At 40.1% G+C, this 20,933-nt stretch overlaps 2 protein-coding genes across 3 annotated transcripts; both read left to right on the plus strand.

Moving 5' to 3' along the window:
• The first annotated feature begins 1,766 nt into the window (after window positions 1-1,766).
• rnf14 (ring finger protein 14) lies at window positions 1,767-9,788 on the plus strand. Its single transcript, XM_072662334.1, has 8 exons — window positions 1,767-1,841; window positions 3,935-4,095; window positions 4,187-4,317; window positions 5,180-5,692; window positions 6,162-6,390; window positions 7,015-7,187; window positions 7,946-8,076; window positions 9,041-9,788. Exons 2-8 carry the CDS (start codon window positions 3,945-3,947, stop codon window positions 9,093-9,095), a joined length of 1,383 nt encoding a protein of 460 aa, XP_072518435.1. The 5' UTR covers window positions 1,767-1,841; window positions 3,935-3,944; the 3' UTR covers window positions 9,096-9,788.
• Window positions 9,789-11,081: 1,293 nt separating this feature from the next.
• endou2 (endonuclease, polyU-specific 2) lies at window positions 11,082-18,766 on the plus strand. Of its 2 annotated transcripts, XM_072662335.1 has the most exons (7): window positions 11,082-11,098; window positions 12,299-12,437; window positions 12,843-12,948; window positions 13,153-13,274; window positions 16,088-16,200; window positions 16,970-17,123; window positions 18,495-18,766. In XM_072662335.1, the coding sequence occupies exons 2-7, from the start codon at window positions 12,336-12,338 to the stop codon at window positions 18,747-18,749; spliced, it is 852 nt and encodes a 283-aa protein (XP_072518436.1). In that variant the 5' UTR covers window positions 11,082-11,098; window positions 12,299-12,335; the 3' UTR covers window positions 18,750-18,766. The 2 variants fall into 2 exon arrangements, with proteins under 2 accessions (XP_072518436.1, XP_072518437.1); XM_072662336.1 differs by lacking the exon at window positions 11,082-11,098 and having other exon boundaries at window positions 12,264-12,437.
• Window positions 18,767-20,933: the final 2,167 nt, after the last annotated feature.

A 20,933-nucleotide genomic window follows, 5' to 3' on the forward strand; every position in this document is an offset into this window, starting at 1 on the left:
TAGGAAAGATGTAGTGTATGAAGTAGTGAAGTTTATTAATAATAATAATAATAATAATAATAATAATAATAAAAACAATAATTAGCATAATAAAATAATACTACATAGCTTTCAAAGTGTTTTAATAGCCAAATACAACCCAAAAATTCTGTCTATTGATGCGTCCCACTTATCAGCTTAGCAATTTTCTATGTTTTCATGTGTTTTTAATGGTGGCATGTATTTAAGGTGAGATGTGTGCCATAGTAAATGCAACATTTTTAACATGAAACATAGGAAATGCTGGACACTGTATTCACTCTGGGAGACTGGTCCTATGCATCTGATTTCAGCTCTTCATCGGTAACTATGTAGGTGGGTGGTCATTTTTCAAATAAAACAAGCAGCATCATCTTTAACATGACGCTGGTACACATGCTTACATAAAACAAAGGTAAACCCACTTTCAGACGAAAAAAAAAAGAAAAGAAAGACTAGTGGCTTGCTCTACCCGTCTAAAGGGTTGTGGACACCTACCCTTTAAGACCAGGCGACCATTAGTGAGGTCAGGTTCTGATGATCGGATGATCAGTCCTGGTACACAAACGTCACTCATGAATTAGAAGTGAAACACAATGGGCTTTTTCTGAGGCTGTAAGTACAGAAACTGTAAGAATGACACTGAATAAGGTTGTTTGATACCAGATCTTTTGGAGTGGACTCATTCTGATTCCATAGCATGAAAGTGGAGCTGATGCCACACAATTTTCTTGAAAAGACACCAGAGTCAGTTGCTGTGTGAAATGTCACTCATGCGCCATGTTTGGAGTACTGTTGCAGTGAAAGCAGTATTGTTGTCATATTTGGGAGTTTAAAGCAATAAAACATGAGAAGCACCATACCATATCAGGACGATCTCATCAAGGATGGCACATGGACTCTAATTTGGATAAACTGTGATCGTCTAACCATGGATCCAAATGACCTGACGGCTAAAAGTGGGAATGCTATCATTGCTGGCTTCCACCTCGAACTTGGACATTATCAACTATCTTGTTTCCAGCAAAACTGTGTTTACCTACGAACAATTCGGAGACTATAGATTAGGACTGAGCATGCAAAGTGTGCATGCGCAGGATGTGCAACTTCACATAAGGCAGATGAAACCAAGACTTCCTAAACCTGCCCATTGTAATTGATTTTACTCCAGTCCTGGATGCATAGAAGACATTACTAATATAAAGTGTTGGATCTGGAGAACTCTGGTACCAATTTTGGTGCTACATTGAATATTACGATATAAATCACAAAACAAAATATTGCAATATCTGCACCCCCCCACACAATATCATGCAGCCCTACGATATATCCCTGAAGCCCAATGACTGCGGCAACACAATCCTTGTGCTTAAATCTTTTACAGATATTACAACTATACTACTAATGTGATCATCACGAAAATACATAGTCCTAAAGTAAAGCAGAACAGGGACTGCAGGGTTAGCTGGCGCTACTTTAGAAGATGGAAAACCAGCACACAGACAGTACAGTACAGACAGTCCTACAGCTTCACCTATGAAAGGAAGCTAAATTAAAAGTAGCTTAAATATCCAAACTGACTACAGATCACCCCCCTCCAAAATAATGGTGCTTCACTGACCCCCCGGTATTTCTCGATATTATGATCGATATATCGACCCTTCAGTATCGTTCCGCCCACTCTTACGTCACGCGTGACCGCGCAGGAGGGACAGCGCGCTCCGAGCCTCTCCTCCTCCTCCGTCTCCGTCTGTCCGGCCGGCCGACTGGGCTCATGTCTTCGGCTGCTGCCTGTCCTCTTGCTTTAGTGAGCGACAGTGTAGGTAAGTGCCTCGACAGCGGATTAACGCCAGCTCGGAGTCTCCGCGGCGTTCAGAGCTGACAGTGCGGTTCAGGGATTCGGCCGTCAGCTCGTTCAACCTCTGAGCTGAAGTTTAGTTAGCTAGCTATAGCTAGCTTAGTTAGCCAGCTGGCTAATCCATAGCTATCCGTGTTCCTGGAAAGTCAGGTCAGGTGGCTAGCTAGCTAGCTAGTGTGCTCTACAGTAGTCTAACCTCACTCTCAGACACCATTTGGATCTTCTGAGAGCTTTGTCTTTAAGCTCGGCTCATTATTTGGCGTTTGTAGGTAACTTTGGACCAGTAAACTAGCAGATGAAGCTAAACCGACGTTACCGCTGTTGTTTACAGCAATGTTAGCTAGTGAACCTAACCATAGTTAGCTACCTGCTACCTAGCTAGCTAGCTAAAGCTCTGGATAAAGCTCATCTCCTTTACAGCACGTTGTGCTCGGTGTCTAGCCCTTTACTACTGGCATTACTCCAGGGCTTCGTGTGAAACTTATGGTAAACGACAGTCTCTCTCTCTTTGCTACTGTTAGCTAATGTTAATGGAAATGGCAGAAGACAGTGTGATTCAGAGATCTGGAGGCTTTCCAACTTTCAGATCCAGAGTCCGTCTATAGTAGATGAAACAGCAGTGTTTATATAGTCTCAGCTTTAAGAGGTTCAAACCTGAGGCAATAGTTTGCAACATGAAGAAGCCTTAGTGTATGTTGAGATGGTGCTGGGGGGTATATTCAATATATAGTTCAATATATTCATATTGCCCAAAATCATAAGGACTGTGTTGACTGGACTGTTTACACAGGGGAGATTTCTGGAAACCCGATGACCAGCCAGAACCATCATTTTCAAAATTGGTTGATTTTTAATTTCTGATTTTTTTCCCCCACATTACAAACATTGTAGTTAATTGGCACGTCTTGAGTTATATATAAATATAATTCTCATCATCCATTAAATATATGGAGAAAAATATGGCTAACTTGCTAAGCAGTATCACAGTACTAGTACAGGCCAGTTCTGCGCTCGGCCATGGATGGCTGGGGCGTCCTGAAGAAAACTAAAGGCTGGCTGCTATTTTCACCAACCAACCGTGTGGCCCCTATTAACTTGCTTAGCAATATCAAAAGTCTACTGGTACAGCCAATATGCAAAAGTTTGTAGGACTCATAAATACATGTGATGCTCTTTAAGAAAGTCTTATGTGAACTATATGTCTGTTTAACTTTGACAAGAAGAATGTCTTGTATATGTTCAGACTTTCAGAGCAGCAGAAAATGGCAACACAACCAGCTGTGTGTAACTTTAAAAGCAACCTCCTTAACTGTGAATGGAAGTCAGTGTAAACAGATTTTGTTCCAAGTCAATTTGGAGCGTTTCTATTGGTCCATTCATTCAGAATTATTTACACGGGGTTCAGGGTGCAGGCTTGCAGGGTTCAAAGGATGGAGAAAACTAAAAATGGACAAAAATGGAGATTCATGTTTTTCGTTGGACAGCAGCGATATATTTAAAGCCTTTTGATCATCATCCTTGGACAACTCGATGTGCTACATCTGCCAGTTCTGTTATAATGGCTAACAGACACCCAGAGAGTGAATCCAGTTTTACACTTCTGGCCATTGCTGGCTGTGGCATTACTGATGATGGGGCCATAATTCTTAATCTGTTAGTAGTATTTTCAACTTTGAGGAAAACTGAAGGCTCGCTCTGGTACTTTCTAGTACTTTTACAAACTACAGAGGTTGTATGGCCTTTATTACTCTCCCTGAGTTCAACACTTAAGGTATTATTTAATACTCTCTTGAGATGCAGCTCTTAACTTCTGGAGAAATCTGGAGTGCATTTGTGCAAAGTGTATTTTCTTGGTATCATTTCTTAAAGGAGTAGTTTGGTTTAAAATCAAATGAACATCATGTATCACTGACCCCAGATCAGTCCACCAAGAACGTCATTAGAACGGGAGTTGATAGGTTAACATTGTAAACTAAAATTGCACTTAGGCCGTTACCAATCTCATCTCGAGTAGTTCTGGTGTTGGGTAAAATCAGGTGAAATCTTTTGTTCCATCAGGAATGTTCAAATGTCAGGGGATCAGGAAGCACAAGAAGACGAACTGCTGGCCCTAGCGAGTATTTATGATGAAGAAGAGTTTCGGCGAGCTGAGTCAGGACGGGAAGGCGAGATTCACCTGTGCCTTGAACTTCCTGCTAACTTCAAGCTGCTGGTCAATGGTGATGTATCCTTCTGTTCCCTCCAGTGTCTTAACATGTCTGCCATGTCTCCTTCTCCTTTAACCAAGCTTGTGTTGATTTGCATGGGCAGGGGAGAGAAGTGTGGAGTATGACGTGTCCTTTCTGCCTCCATTGGTGCTGAGTTTCGAGCTCCCTGTGGATTATCCTTCCTCTTCAGAGCCTGTTTTTACCCTGAGCTCCAAATGGCTTTCAAGGCTCCAGGTTAGGACAGAAAAACTGTACAGTTTCATCAGTCAGGTCATTTCTTGAGTACCACTGTGTTTGTGATGGGGCTGCATCATTTACCATTGGGGCTTACTGGTAATTATTATTTTGTTTTAATGTTTTTATTCACCCCAGTTTTGTAATTTCCAATCCTCACCCACTTGTCAGGACTCCCCCCATCACACAACAATGCCAGTGATGGGAGGGTAAAGGCTAGCTTCTGCTTCGTCACATAAGCACCACTGCCCTCTTTTCAAACTGCTGCCAACACATCTCTCAACTCTGTGTGCTTGAAGGAGAACACTAACAATACCTGCCAGTTCTGTTATGTCGGCTAACAGACACTCTGAAAATCATTGGTGATGGATGGCTGTGGCATTATTGATGATAGGGCCATAATTTTATTTTTTTTTATTCTGAAGAAAACTTTAGGCTCGCTCTGGTACTTTTACAAAGTACAGAGGTTGTATGGCCTTTATTACACTCCATGATTTCAACACTTATTTTATTTGAATAATTATTTTAATATTACTATTAAGGTGTTATTTAAGTTTATCTCTTTAGATGCAGCTCATTTAACTGTTCAGAATAAATTTGGTGAAATTGTGCAGGCTTTGCTGCTAGTACTGGATGGAAGAGCACCAAAACATTGTTAACTTTGGCAGTTTTCATTTTACTGCTTTGTGGTAGCATTACTGAAATAGCACCTGTTTACCTTTTCATAACTGAAATTAAACTGGCAGGCCAGGTGTATAGTATGTATAGTACATGTGCTGCACAGCCTAGTCCTCCCAATCTTTCACCACTGATCATAGAACCTTTCTTTTTCTTCCATCTCTGCCGTTTCCCCGTTCATCAGCTGACGACTCTATGCAAGCGGCTGGACGAACTGTGGGAGGAGAACCAGGGCTGCGTGGTGCTCTTCACCTGGATCCAATTCCTCAAGGAAGAGGCACTGGACTTCCTGGGCCTTCAGTCTCCTCTGGAGATCCCAAGTCGCAGCAGCCAGCCTCAGCCTGACCGCTGTAAGAACGAGGCCGCCGCAAAGCCAGCGGAAGGCGCGGAGAAGAGGAAGCAGCTAGAGCTGGACCCGCGAGCTGTCCTGGAAGCCGACCCTCGAGCTGATGTTCTACCTCAGCTGCTGGACTTTGACGAAGCGCAGCGGCAGAAGGTTTTCGACGGCAAGCCGTTCTGCTGTGGCATCTGTTTCTCGGAGAAGCTGGGCTCTGGCTGCACGCTCTTCAAGGAGTGCCAGCACGTCTACTGCAAGGCCTGCATGAAGGAGTACTTTGAGATCCAGATCCGAGATGGGAAAGTTCAGTGCCTTAACTGCCCTGAACCGGAGTGCACCTCTGTGGCCACACCTTCACAGGTATTCTTTATTCTTCAATAGCTGAGAGTGAGTGTGTCAAGTAGAACGCCATTTTAAACGAATTGGACGGTGGGTTCAATCAGTCAAATATTAATGTCAAAGCTTAAAGACCATAAAAGATGATCTGTTCCTTTGATTTAAGGTTAGTGACTTTGTGTTTTATGAATATGCATATTTAGCATACTACTATTAAAATACAGGGTCCAGCAAAGCATTTTAGAGTCCCCGCGCACACAGTGTAAAATATAAAAATGGCTTGCATGATATTAATTGAGAGTTTACCATCAACATCCAGAAAAAGAAGAAAAAAAAAAAAATAGGTCATATGATGAAACCCCGCTTAAAACCACTAATCAGACCTGTCTGATCACTATGTGCTCACTACATCCTATTTACATGAATATCCAATATCTGTGTAGAACAGATCTGTAACGGTAAATGGCCTGATACAAGCATTTCTCAATAACAGGTGAAACTACTGGTGGGCGAGGATGATTTTGCCCGCTATGACCGTCTTCTTCTGCAGTCCACCCTGGACCGTATGGCTGACGTGGTGTACTGCCCTCGCAAAACGTGCTGCATGGCTGTGATGTTGGAGCCAGAAACCACCATGGGCCTCTGTCCTTCCTGCCGCTACGCCTTTTGCACCCTGTGCAAGCGTGCCTACCATGGCCTGTCTCACTGCTTGCCCACAGTCGGTAAGTTAATTGTTATCTCCTCGTCGTCATATACAGACCTATACTATCATTTCAAACTTCAGTTTTCAGTTCAGTGTGGATTCCAGCAAATGCTTGGAACAGTTTTACCTCAGATACCAGCTATCGAGTGCAATTTTCATGTACCCCAACATGGCTCAAAGAAAATCAGCAGCTGCACACAGTGTGTTAATAGCCTACTGACACTGTGGCATTTGGCTGTGTCCCTTATCATCCATCTAAAACGCAACATATCTCCATACACAAATTCTGTGTGATGATTTAAGCATTCTAATTGGCCAGACATAAACTTCCATTAGCCTCGCAGCTCGAGTGCAAAACTAATCAAGCAAACTTCGGATGCTGAATTTGTTTTGGCTGATCAGCTACTACATGCGGTGTAATGGGGAAATTTGTGTAAATGCTCAACTACTGCTCTATGCAGTTTGTGATGACCAAGGAATGCCATTAAATACTCATTTGTGGTGACAGTCTAAAAACGAACATGTGCGACTACTCAGGAGGAGAACATTCACTGCACTGTGGGCTGCTGCATGGTTCTGATGGTATACAGTTTGATTGATTATAGACTTTAAGTAAACAAGCCTTGTCCTCTGTCTTTACTAGATGAACTCCGCAACTTACAAGAGGACTACCTGTCTGCCAGCAAGGAGGAACAGCGGTTTATGGAGCAGCGCTATGGGAAGCACGTCATCCAGCGTGCTGTGGAGGAGTCCTTCAGCAGGAAGTGGCTGGAAGAGAACTCGAAAAATTGCCCTTCGTGTGGCACTCACATCCAGGTCAGTTCCAACCCTGTAGTGCACAGCAGATCTAATACACGGTGGCATGCAAATGTTTGGACACCCTAGGTCAAAATTTCAGTTCCTGTAAATAGGCAAGTGAGTACATAGAAGGCACACCATGCAAAGGTTTGGGTACACCAAGAGATTTGAGCTCTCAGATAAATAATTAGTTTGTTAGGGCTATGGCAGTTTAAGGAAATGTCAGGCGATGCAAATTTCAAAGCCTTGTTATACACAACAGCCGATGGCTGCCGATTATTGGAAGAAGGTTTGAGGAGTCAATTTCATTACACCCTGGCTACTATTACAATGTTAGAATTTGAGCTTTAACAGAATTTAAAAGTTATGGGTTATGAGTGTAGCATAGAAAGTAACACCACCATCTTTCCTGAGGTAGACTAGAGTTTGATTTCATTGGCCAGCCAAGCGCACCAAACCACACTACACCAATAAGAGTCCTTGGGCTAAACTCTGACATGTGTGACATGATTTAAATGTAAGTCAGAAAGCTGTCATGAATGCTTTCGGCATAACTCACTGGTGACTGTGGCCCATATTTAGAAATTGTTTAATGTAGAATGGCTAATAATTTGTGATCACATTTCCTTTTCTTTAGTAATAAAATCATTTTTAAATGGGCTGTTGAGTAACTCATCTTAATTTTTTGGGCTTATTCTGAGAGATGTGATGAACATGGCCCTGCATGTTGCTAAACACCAGCCCTGCTGTATCTCTCTGTTCTCCTGACCCTGCAGAAGACACAGGGCTGCAACAAGATGACCTGCTCCTCCTGCCATCAGTATTTCTGTTGGATCTGCTTGGCGCCCCTCTCCAAAGTCAACCCTTACAGCCACTTCAACAACCCCAACATGGCCTGCTTCAATCAGTATGTAACTCTGTGCTTTCTTACCACTGTTTGGACACTGTATTGTACAGTAGTGTTAAAAATTATCTGTAAAAAAAAAAAAAAGGGTAATATTTAAAACATCTAGCAAAAATGTGTATAGTAAATAGTAGTCATTGTTGATCTGGGTGCATACACATGTATTTGGGACAAGTGTGAAAATGCCCTGAGAGAGCACTGAATAAATGTTCTTTGTTCAGACAATTATTAATTATGCAAGTGATGAGGGACTTTGAACTCTTGTTGAACTTGTTTCATATCCTATGCCAGCAGTTGTACATCATGTGCTTTCTTATAAATCTGAAATGAGTTTTCATTTTCAGTTCCTAGTTAGAGAAGGAAAATTCCTAGACATAGCTTAGACACAGGACCGGATTCCCAGACCCAGATTGAGCCCAAGTCTAGATGAAGTGGAATTTTTTTTAATGGTGAAACACTGTTGACATTGGTTAATCCATGTCCACAAAGCTGGCTCATGGCATCATTTTCTATGATTTAAAATTACACAAGCCAGCATTAAAAGTATTGTATCCATAATTGAATCTGTTTTCATATGGAGAAATTAAGTTGAATCAAGTAAACCAGACCTTTGATTTTGGTAAATAACTGTTTGTGTGTTTCCACAGTTGGGTAAAACATGTGCATCAGTGGCACTGTCATCATAAATATAAGACCCATGTCTTCAGTTCAGGACAAACATGTCAAAACTAATACTAACTAATGCAAAACTAAAAAACGATATATAAATAAAAACAGTATGTATACACATACACACTCTTTTTGTTGAATTATTTAGATATAATATAAAATAATAATAATAATAAAAGGGGTTAAGGCCATAAGGGGATCCACACTTTTATGGTCTCATGGTTAATTATTTTTAAAGGGTGCATTAGAGAAAGGTGTTTTCCCCCGTGTTTCTGATACATTTTTGTTTGCCTTCTAGATTGTTCCAGGGTGTTGAGGAAGATGATGATGAATTTTTCAGTGATGAAGATTAGTGAAAGGAGGAAGACAATTGCTTGTGGCCCACCATTTTGAATGCACCTCACCCAGAGCACTTTCTCTCTTTATCTACCTGCTGTGTAGCTTATGGTGTCCAAAGGAAATTATGCCTTCGCTATTTATTTTTATATTGTCACTAAAACACGTCTTTCAATGCGCTCAGAATGGAACTTCGGTAATCAAATATTAATGCTAACAAGCACAGTATTGCTTGTTTTCTGCGTTTGAAATGAATCATTCAGCTACTCGAAGACCTGCCAGTATGCACGTCTTTAGAAAGGACTGACGAATTTTAGAACATTTAAGATCCCCAAAAATCAGCACTGTACTGCTGTTAATGCCGTTGCTCTCTTGTATCACTAAAGCACGTAACATCAAAGGGAGCCCGGTGGATTTGCTTATGTTCTGTTTACAAGATGAAGACTTGTATAGGGGTTTGTTGGGTCGGATTCTGAAGTTCATCGCATTGCCATGTGGATGCTATCATGAATGGAAAATAATGGAATGAGTCCCCCTTGATTATTTTCCTTTTGAGGTGAATTTTCATAAAGCTTTGTTAAATAGCTTTATGTTTCACCATACATTTGTTATCGACCTGCATAGAACTGTTAACTCATACACAATCAACCTCAAACCACTCTCTGTTCAGACATGTTCTCTAAAGGTCACAGTAAACGTACATGTCTACAGCAGAGTGTCCTGGCTTATTTTTCTAATGTATTTTGTATGTTTGTGAGTGTATACATACTGTATATTGCCCTATACAGATCAGCCATGACAATAAAACCACTGAAATGAAGCAAATAATTAATTAATTATCTTGTTATAATGGCAACAATGTTCTGGGATATGGGATATGTTAGACAGCAAGTGAACAGTCAGAAGCTGATGTGCTGGAAGCAGGACAAATGGACAAGCATAAGGATATAAGCCTCTATAAGACCTCAACAAGGGCCTAATGGTGATGGCTAGACGACTGGATCTGAGCGGGATGTTCCCGGTATGCAGTGGTCAGTTCCTACCACTGAAAAGTGATCCAATGATTGACAGTTGGTGAACCGATGGGCACCCAAGGCTTACTGATGCAATCCATGGAGAACCTTCACAACTTGCAGGACTTTAAGAATCTTCTGTTCATGTCTTGGTGCCAGATACCACAGGACACCTTCAGAGGTCTTATGGAGTCCATGCCTCAATGAGTCTGAGCTGTTTGTGGCACACATTAAGTAGTTAAGTGTTATGGCTGATCAGTATATCAACCTTTTAAGTTAGTCGTTAATGTTGTAATCTGGACATCTTAGGAGCCTGCTTAATTCTTTGGGGGAAATGTTGGAGATGGTCAAATAAATATGAATTGTGACTCTTCCATGCAAATGTTTTAGGTGGAACATATGAGTCGAAAATAATATGGAAGACTGGGCTTGGCCAGCCACTTGAGGCTCTAAGAGTGGAGGGTATGACAAAAATAACTTTTGGGCATTTTCACAATACATTAAATGTAAAACAGTATTTTTGTGAAGTTCATAAAATAATTAGTAAAAATAAACGTGTTAATCCATGTAATTATGTAGTTGCCGTACACTGGATGTTTATCATCAGGCTCTGTTTAAGATAAATGCAGGTGTTAAAAGTTCTAATCCTTATCACAATAATTTCATATTGGGGTTTTGGGGGAGAAGATAACAGTCCCACAGCCACAACTGCACACGGGAGGCGAAAAATAGGTACAAAGACCCTCCCTCATGTGCCACTCCTCATTGTAGTGGCACATTCAAAAACACCACGACCTGCTTTTAATCCCTTTGGCTAGAGTTGCTGACACGGGCTAACCCTTTCGAATGGGTCCTCTGGGTGCTGCGGCCTCGTGCCGTCGCAGGGTGTAGCCTCGTCTTTGCCACTCAGCCTACATGCCCAGAGCGCCTGCCAGAGCACCCTTCCGTCATCATCCACCTGCCCCAGCTTGAAGCGTCCGCCTCCGCCACAGTCACAGTGGATCAAGGTGGGTGCATTAGGAGCAGAGGAGTGGCTCATGTAGCAGTGGCTCAGTCAGGACTACATAGTGACGGGTTTTGACTTGTCATGGGATACAATTTTCTATTTTTTGAGAGCTGAACTGAGAAATGTTCACATTAACGATGGCTAGGGGCACACTAGCTCAGGATAATGTTTTTTGTCAACAGGTTCTCATGTTTCTGTAGAATAGCCATCTGTAAATTTGCCAATTGGACTGTTACTTCTCAAGATTTGACCTGAAGACTACAGGCCTATTATTGCTACACGTTGTTCATACTACAAAACTGGTATGCAAGATATGCAGTTATAAGTGAGGAACTGAAGAGCCACCCTTCTAGTTTAAGAGGTTTAATAAAGAGGACCAAGTGGGACAGAAATTCTTCACACACACCATACCACACTTTTCTGTATTTTAGCAAGGATATTTCATATTTAAGCCAAGTAACCTTAAAATCTCTGCTACAAATACAAATGTTAACTTCATTTCTAGCTCCTACTACAATGCACCGCTGGCGACATCCCACATAAATAAAATTAAGTCGTGGCCACAACTTAGTAAGGCATGGGAATGAGATCCTACATTGGGGTAATGATTAAGTATGAACAAGATCTTGTCTTGCTAAGTCGTGGCCATGACTTAACTGTACTTATGTGTGATCTCACCACCAGTAGGGCTATACATCCTACTGTTTATGAACAGGTCAGCTGAAAATCAAGCCCGTAACGCATGTGGACCTCACTGTCGACCTCATAGTACTTGTGACAGACTGAGGGGCTAAATCTAACAGTTCCTCTAAAGTAAACTGATGTCAAACCCAATTAGCTCTCCACATTTCAGTATAGCCAGACGAGTCTGCACTACAGCTAACATTGTGTGGAGGCTATGTACTTTTGCCTCTCAATGTGAATTATTTACATGGTTCTATATTACCAGACATTTTAAATAATAGGTACGATTTTACCTAAGGGCAGCATTTCTAAAGCTACATAAGCCTTTCATAACAGTAGACATTACCACACAGAGATGGCACCTGGCCTCATCAAATGTCTTTATAAATGTCTATATGGGTTTGTGTAAGTTGTCAGAAGAGACTGACTGAATGCTGCCCTTCAGTAGTGCAACCAAATAAATGTGGATGCTGTGAGAAAACAAGCACTGAAATTGTGTTATTTCTTGACTTCACAGATTGTTCCTGAATTTTGAGCATCTGTAGAGACACACCATGATTGAAAGTGACCGAGAACTCTCAGCTATGGTGCAGGAGCTTTGGGATAACGATGTCAATCGACTGAAGCCTGGGACAGACTATCGCATATCTCTGCAAGTAATAATCTCCCAAACGTGTCATTTTACTATCACCGATTAAATGCGATTTAATGATCACATTTACGTGTTCTTGTGGGAACGTATTTGTATTGTCCGTCTGTGCCACTTGTTTAGGCTGCTGCTGTGCATGCAAAACAACATGGCAGCCTATTTGTAGCAAGTCCATTGACGTGGAGTTCATTGGGTCAGGGAGACCGACCTATTGTGCCTGTTGACCATGCAAGCAGACCATACATGTCTTTACCAGAGAAAAGACAATAACAAAAGCTCTTGTTGACACTGGCTGGCCTGACACTACCGACCTATACCTATACCTATACCTATCACCAGGACTGACTGAAGAGATGAGAGGTTTTATTAAATATTGTGGTAAACTCCTGCATTTCCCCTTTGTTCCTCACAGGGAAAGGCAGGTGACGTGTCACTCCTGAATGATGATAATGACGCTGCTGGCTTCCCTTTGTTCACATATGTCGACGAAACAATTTTCAAAAAAGAGACGTTCTTGGGTAAGGCATACAAACAATGTCTGACCTGATCGGCTTTCTGTGTGTAATCCTGTATTTCCAGTCTGAAAAAAACTTTAAAATGTGGTTAAGAATACACTTTAGCAAACAGCTCACTAGCAGAACTCAAAGCCTGGATGATGTGTCTTGAATACTGATGAAACAGTAAGAAAAACAACTTTGCATGACGCTATTATGGGTTTTCAGCCTTCATTTCACTTTTGGACAATTATGAGAGTGATGCTGGTGAGCCAGAGGTCGTGACCCCAGAGGAGGAAGCAGAGAATCATAAGTTTCTGGACTCCATTGTAAATACGTCTGCAATGAAGGTAATACAATTCAATCCCTAAATATTTGGAAAGTTACAGAATGTTTGTAATTCGACGTCTAAACAACACTACAGTGAAGGGAGGGTAAATTTCAATGAACCATTTCATGTCAAATCATTCTGATTAACTTCACTTCTCTTAACCACTGAATTAAACAAACTTTTACCACTTCTCTTAACCACTGATTATACAAACCCGATGTATTATTAATACTCTGCTGTGGCCACCAAAACCAGTCATTACAGTACAGTCAGGTGGTCCTGAGATATTGTGATGGACAGTGACCATCTTTGTAATTTTGTCTCTGCACATCAACCACACTGGATCTGAAATGAACCAAGATCTAGATGTAACTAAAGTAGACATTTAGCAAGTTTAATTTAAGGGGTTTAACATAAATTCTACATTATTCTTTTAAAAGTTACAGCCATTTTTTCAGGACCAAAAATTTTTGGACAATTGACTGAAGTTTCATAGCCAAGCGTGGCCTGTTCCCTTATTATTTCATGAGAAATTAAAAAGATAAAAGGCATTTGGTAGCTGTTCATGAAAATGGTCGTGGATGCCAGGATTAGGCTGCGAGAAAAAAAAAACTAAAAAAACAAAAAACACAAAACAAAACTATCAAGAGAACTAGCAGAAACTTGTAGCTAATTTGGTACAATTATAAAAAGAAGCTAGGCAACACTAAAAGGCCTGGAAGACCACAGATGACAATGAAAGTAGATGATCTCAGAATTTATTCCCAGAATTAAGTCAAGAACACTCTTGAGGAGAGCCATATCATTGTTTAAAGTTTACAATCATGCCTTCATGAGTTTTAAGTAGGGATGAACCGATCCGACTTTTCCTGTTCCGATACCAATACATAAACTTTGCGTATCAGTTGATACCCAACACCACTGTTGAATAAACCATTAAATTCACCATGAGGGACAGACTTAAGGCATCAAGATTGACTGAAATTGTAGGTCTGAGGAAAAAAAAAAAAAAAAAAAAAAAAAAAAAGCTAGCAGATCCTCCCTTCTCCTAATACGATAGACTCGTATCTGTCCTCCATTACAGGTGAAAGTCTTCAACTGAAAAGTTCAGCACTAGTCTCTCTCTATCGCAGAAAACAGCAAAAGGCTGTGGCTTTTAAAATGGTGTCGGGACATTTAAATCCGCAATATTCTGATATTTAGTGACAAAAACATGTAATCTGTTGTTTTTGAACACTTTTGTTCGGCCAGGTCTGCCTGCCTGCAGGTGTGCCTGTGTGTGCGAGAGCTCCCCTGCTCGCTGCTCCTTCCTGCTCTGCTCGAGTAAACAGAGCAGGCAGCTGAAGGCCACGTGTGTGGATTTAGCTGGTTTTCGGAGCTGGATATCACCTTTGTAGGTTACTTTGATCTGGAATTATGAATCCTAGAATAGCGGCTGTGCGGGAATCGGGTTCAGTGAATGGACTGCACCCATGGATCAGCCTAATGAGCAGATACTCAATCCAGCTAATTTTGTTAGTATCGGGACCGATATCCAATCCTAGTATCGGATCAATGCATCTGTTGTTTAAATACAGTGTGTTTAGGTTTAGTATCATTATCCTGTTGTGGAAGCCATATCCATATTTTTTTAATCGTCAGGTTTTTACAGGTGGTGGGATGTTTTTCAAACCATAGCCAGGACCAGCTGATTAGGGTCTGAGACTTTTGGATGGCTCTTCTTTTACTCTTAAATTGTACAAAACAAAAATAGTACAATTTCCTTAAGAGGTCAAAGACAATGTTTCATCTTTAACCAAGCTTTTTGGAGATCTACTCACTTAACTATTACCAGAAATTCTGTCTGGGGTGACAGACACATGCCACTGTACAGGGCTAGGCCCAGCTAACAAGTAATAGAAGTTGTACCGTAATAGTTACCAATGTGCCATGTCCACAATCCCAAGCAGACCTGCTTAAAGTAGATCCTGACACACTGTAATCTATAGAACAAACAAACGTGTGGACAAAACAATGGCTGCTACTCTTGGTTTTAGGTATTCTACATACAGTAAACTTTAGACAGAGCATGCAAGATCCATCACCAAGACCTGAGAATCAACTCTAAAGCCAGCAGCACATTGTTGTATTGAAGATTGCTCATATACTGTATTGGCTAACTTAAGGTTATAGGCTATTGGTTAACTTGCTGTTTGTTTATTTAATAAAACTGACACTGATGTTGATGCTTTACTCTGATGTCCAGCTGACTTATTATTTACCCCTTAAACAGCACATGGCCTGCTTGTGGGCTGAAAGTGCCATTACAAACTTCTATTACCAAAGAATAGCCCCACCAGTTTATACAGAAGTCTCTGTAGTACTGAATAATACATCTTAGTGTGTTATAAGCCTTTTTGCATTAAGGGGTTAAACAATATTACCGAAACATGGCACACCGTCTCATTGTCAGGAGTGCCACACACTGGCCGATATGCCCTGGCTGGTCAAATACGTTTAAAGCAAGCATGAAAGTGATAAGCGATTTTTCACCAGACAGTTCCTTGTCAATGATTCCACCTGTAACATTAATTAGGCAGTAACCCTGTCTGTTTGTCAGCGCTAATATATTATATGGCTCTGTAATTTAGCAACTTTTATTACAAATGTAAGAAACATTAATATTCTGACTACACCAGTCATGTACAGTAACCTTCATTAGACAAACAGCCTTGCTCATATCTACACTACAGACAGAAAAACAGTAGCATGTTTTAATCACTTTGAATTCAGCTATACATATCTAGCACAGACTTGTCCTTTTCATATGTTTATTTATTCCATTTCCCTCAGATTGTCCACAAATATCTAGTGGAGAAGAACCTTTCCCCAGAGGACACAACACAGTTCAAAAAGCAGCTGTACCGCATCTGGTTTGAGCTGTATGCCAGGAGAGGATCCAGCAGGTACAAAAAAAAAAAAAAAAAAAAAAGCAGGGCCATCGTCAACTCTACATGAAAAAGCATGCTGACCGCTAAGAGTGGAGTCTGATCTGCCAATTGAAGCTATATACAAATTTCCAAAACCAGTAGGCCTATACTAGATATATCTATAAAAGAAAATTGACACCTTTAAATGAAATCTGACCCAAAATCATGTTCTGCAATCCATTTCAGTTTTACCTGATAATAATGAGGGGGAACACATGCTGCTACATGATTTCCTTGTTCCTTGGCTTTAAAATGAAATAGAAGACCATCTCAGAACTAGTGTGTAATCATTCACAGTTTGGAAAGCAAGTGAAACCACATAAGGCGAAATCTCTCATTTGAATAGGATTCACAATTTTGTGCCCTGTGACATTTCAAATTTGCTTATTTTGGTAGGGACTGAGCAAACACAGAGGTCATTGGTAGATAGTTATTTACACAGTATATGAAAAGGTGTTTGTCTTCTTTTACATTTGAAAATAACCTGAATTCTTCTTTTGCAATTACAATAAAAGTCTGAATATCAGTGTAGTTGAATTGTGTGCCTTGAGATTAACGTATCAAGGTCAATTATAAAAATCAATACTCTGTATTTGAGTGAAATTTTAGATAATTATTTTACAGTTGGTAATTAGGTTTAGAGCTCTGCCTACTTTGATGCGCTTAAATCTGCATGAGAAGTCATACAAGAACAGGCTCTTTAGTTCTGTTGACCTCTCTCTTTCTCGCTCTCTCTCTCCTCAAGACCAGACTCTTCAGGGTTTGAGCACGTCTTCGTGGGAGAAACTAGAGGCGGACGTACAGTAATTGGTTTTCACAACTGGATTCAGTTGTACTTGCAAGAGAAGCTTGGGCATATTGACTATAAAGGCTACAGCGTGAATACAAACTCCCCCCAGGTAGGTTCCAGATACTACAGCAAAAACTATTTTCCTGAAAAACTCAAAGTAAAAAGAGAACTGGTTAGAATTTACCTTTGTTAATAGAACTTTGATGAAAAGAAAAAAACAAAAACAACCCAGACAGCTGAAACTGATTAAGCTGGTTGACCAGAGTTTGATAGTTTAGCTGGTCTTCAATCTTCCAGCACGGCAAAACTGACCAAGCAATCCACCAGCTAGTAGAGCTGGGCCATATGACGATATTTTATCACATCTTAATACATTTTGTTATCGTGATAATATACTTTTGTAAATAGTAGAGGATACTGTTAATGCTTAATACACACTGATCAGCTGCAGGTTTTATTACTTACAGACTGGTTTAATTAGATAAAGTTCAGCAGATGTTAAATAAAATTCACTGTATTTAGTACAGAATCTGCCGCTACTGATATATTTAGTATGTGATTACATGTTTTGTGATAAATATTGTGCAAAAAAGTTTTTAAATATCATGATATAGATTTTTACTATATTGCCCAGCCCTACCAGCTAGTCCACGTTTTTTAACCAGAATGACCAAGCTAATCGACCAGCATGTGATCATGCTAATAAACCAGCCACTAAAACATCAAACACAAATGAAAACATACACTATGCTGGTCAAGAGATGGTCAGCTTGACCAGCTAGCTATCCAGTATAGGGAGTTTCAACTGCATGACCAGCTTTTCAACCAACTTGACCATCAAGCAACAGGAGCCAAGCAACTTGAGAACAACAGAAGCCACAGTGATGATTGCTAATGCTAATAACTTGTACTTGTAGTGAAAAAGAACAGATTAAGGCTGTCATTTAAAAAGCAAAGAGCCCAGACAGACAGTTAAAAGATTGAAGCAAGATTGATTTTTGATACTCTGCACTGCCAAAAAACACATGAAATCTGAATTTTGCTAATCTGATTTAAACCAAAGCACATTTGGAGGTGGTCTGAAATATGATCACAAACAAATTTGTACAGGTATGTCTCAAATCCTATTTCAAAATCACTCGAAATGAGTCAGGCCACGTCAATTCCAGAACGACCTCCATCTCTCTTGGTTCCGCATATGAAAGCAGCTTGTTAGCGTCTACGTCGTTACCTATGCAGATAGCTTTGTAATGTCCCGGACACACAAATACAACCTGATCACTTGCAAACAACAATGCAGACAGTCATCTTACACAAACAAATCTGGTTTGCCTGTAGTCTAAACATTGCCTTAGAGCAGAGAAATCAACAAGCTGGACTCCTGCCCTCAGATCTTTACCCCTGTTGTAATTGATGCTAGTGCGGTTCTGTAACAGGAGCGACTAACCCATCTTAAAACACTAATGTCTGTCATTCGCAGCCAGATGAGAACAAACACATCTTGGCTCTGCAGTTCAGCTGGAAGAACGGAATCAAACCTAAAGGGAGCATCTTCATTGGCGTCAGCCCGGAGTTCGAGTTCGCCCTGTACACCCTGTGTTTCCTCACCTCTCCTAACGAGCGCGTCAGAGTGTCCTTCAGTCTTTACGATGTTGAGATCGTCTGCCACCACTACAACCAGAAGCACATAGGAACCACCTACCCCGTCCTTGTGAAATACCAAGCCGTACAATGAGAAAAACAGGTCTGCTGGTGCCATTGTATTTATATTTTATCAAAGATTAAAAACAATAAATACTGTGAGATCATTCCTACTCACTGTCTGTAGTTTTTAGTACTGCTTCCTTTAGTTCCATTACAGCTTCGTAAATAAAGGTGGAGAGGTGGTGTTAACAGCAGGACCTATTCAAGGACTGCCTAGTATTGTGGCTGGTAACAGGTACTGTCAGTAAAGAAATCACACGGCCAACCAGTTTAAATAGAGAAAAATGGACTCAGTCTTTGTGTCTGTGTACCACAATGAGCATGAAGACAAGAAAGAAGAGCAAAAAAATTGTCAGAGGATGAGAAAACCAAAACTGTGGAATAATATGGATAATCCTAAAGCTACAAGTTCCTGTGTCCACTATGCACAACATCATTAAGAGGTTTACAGCCCATCTGTACCTAACCTCCTTGGACGTGGACGGAAGATTGCAACAAAGGATTATTTGAATGATGGCTAAAAACAAAAATTTGACAACGTACAACCATACATACACAATCATGGCTAAAAATATTGGCACCAATTAAATCAAATTTGATATCAATTCCACACAGAGCTCCAGAAGAAGAATTATTGTCACACTTTCAAAACTATAAGAAATAACTGGATTTTAATCATGAGACGCATCTTTAATTATTATTGGTGGCAACAGTAATTGGTGCTGGCAATTAATAATTCATATGTTCAACCAGTTTAAACAGAGAAAAGCTGATTGAATCTTTGTGTCTTTGTCCAGTCCATTTCTGGAGTTCTGCACGTAGTTCTGATATAAACTAAATGAACAAACGGGATACTGTATTTTTTACTGTATTTTACTGTATTATCGCGGTATGATTACCTTCTCGTAAACTCGTGTATCATCTCTAATCCCGTGTTTCGAGGTCTTCACTGGCTGTTCCGGGACTATTTACAAGCGCTACAAGTGATATTGCCCGGTTTCCGACACCACCCGAACGCAGCATCAGTGCCCCATCAGCACCACCAACAGACGGGGACGCTGATGGGTCCTAAGATTACACAAAGCTCTTAAAAATATATATATAAAATAATTGATTTAGCTGATTTCAGACGCCGGGGAGTATGAGAAGTTATGTCCGGAACTGTGCCATATTTACTATCCCCCACACGCCAAAATATAATAATAATAATAATAATAATAATAATAATGAAAAAAGAGTAACACTGAGCACACACGGTTAGGATGATCTGACTTTCACTGATGCCATAAATATGGTCGTACTTTGAGCAAAATACCACATTCAGTGCAGTAAGTGGAGGGGAAATAAGTCCTCTTTCCTCTGTTTCATTCATGTATTTAAATGATACTATTCTTCATTAATCATCTCACACCAGATCTCTAAAAACGTACTGTTTTAGGTTTCTCCCTGAATGACTTTGTTCATCTGTGTGTTTTAGTTTAGTTTTTTATACCAGTGGAATATTTTGCGCCCCCTGGCGTGATGTGTAGTTAAGACTTCCTCTACGAGAGTTTGTATCTTTATATATTGTTCTGTACCTTATGTTGTTAAATAAATACATATAACAATTTTAAAAATGGTTATACTATTCTCAAAAAAGTGAACATGAACATTAATATAATAAAATAATAAATATAATAAATAGTCTTAAAAGCATATATGGCCAAATTATCTCCTTTCAGTTCATTTGGCTCACAAATAAAATTAATTTTAAAAGTTTTAGTTTTACCAGCATATATATATATATATATGGTGGTAAAATTAAAACTTTTAAATACATTCACTTTTTTGAGAATAGTATAATCATTTTTAAAATTGTTACATGTAGTTATTTAACAAAATAAAGTACAGAACAATATATAAGGATACAAACTCTCGTAGAGGAAGTCACAAAAGTACGACCATATTTAGGCTGAAGTTTTCCACTGAAAACAAAATGGCATCAACATCAAAAGAAGGAGGGTTAAGTAGACCTACTTGAGCCCCCCAGTCAGATCATCCTAACCGTGTGCCCAGTGTTACTCTTTTTTAAATTAGTGATTATATTTTCGAGTGTGGGGGATATAGTAAATATGGCACAGTTCCAGACATAACTTATCTTATACTTATACTCTTAACTTAACTTAAATATATACAGAAATACATAGTAACAAACATAAATACATGTTTAAAAAGC

This window comes from Salminus brasiliensis, chromosome 18 (genome assembly GCF_030463535.1).
Source record: "Salminus brasiliensis chromosome 18, fSalBra1.hap2, whole genome shotgun sequence".
NCBI lineage: Eukaryota > Metazoa > Chordata > Actinopteri > Characiformes > Bryconidae > Salminus > Salminus brasiliensis.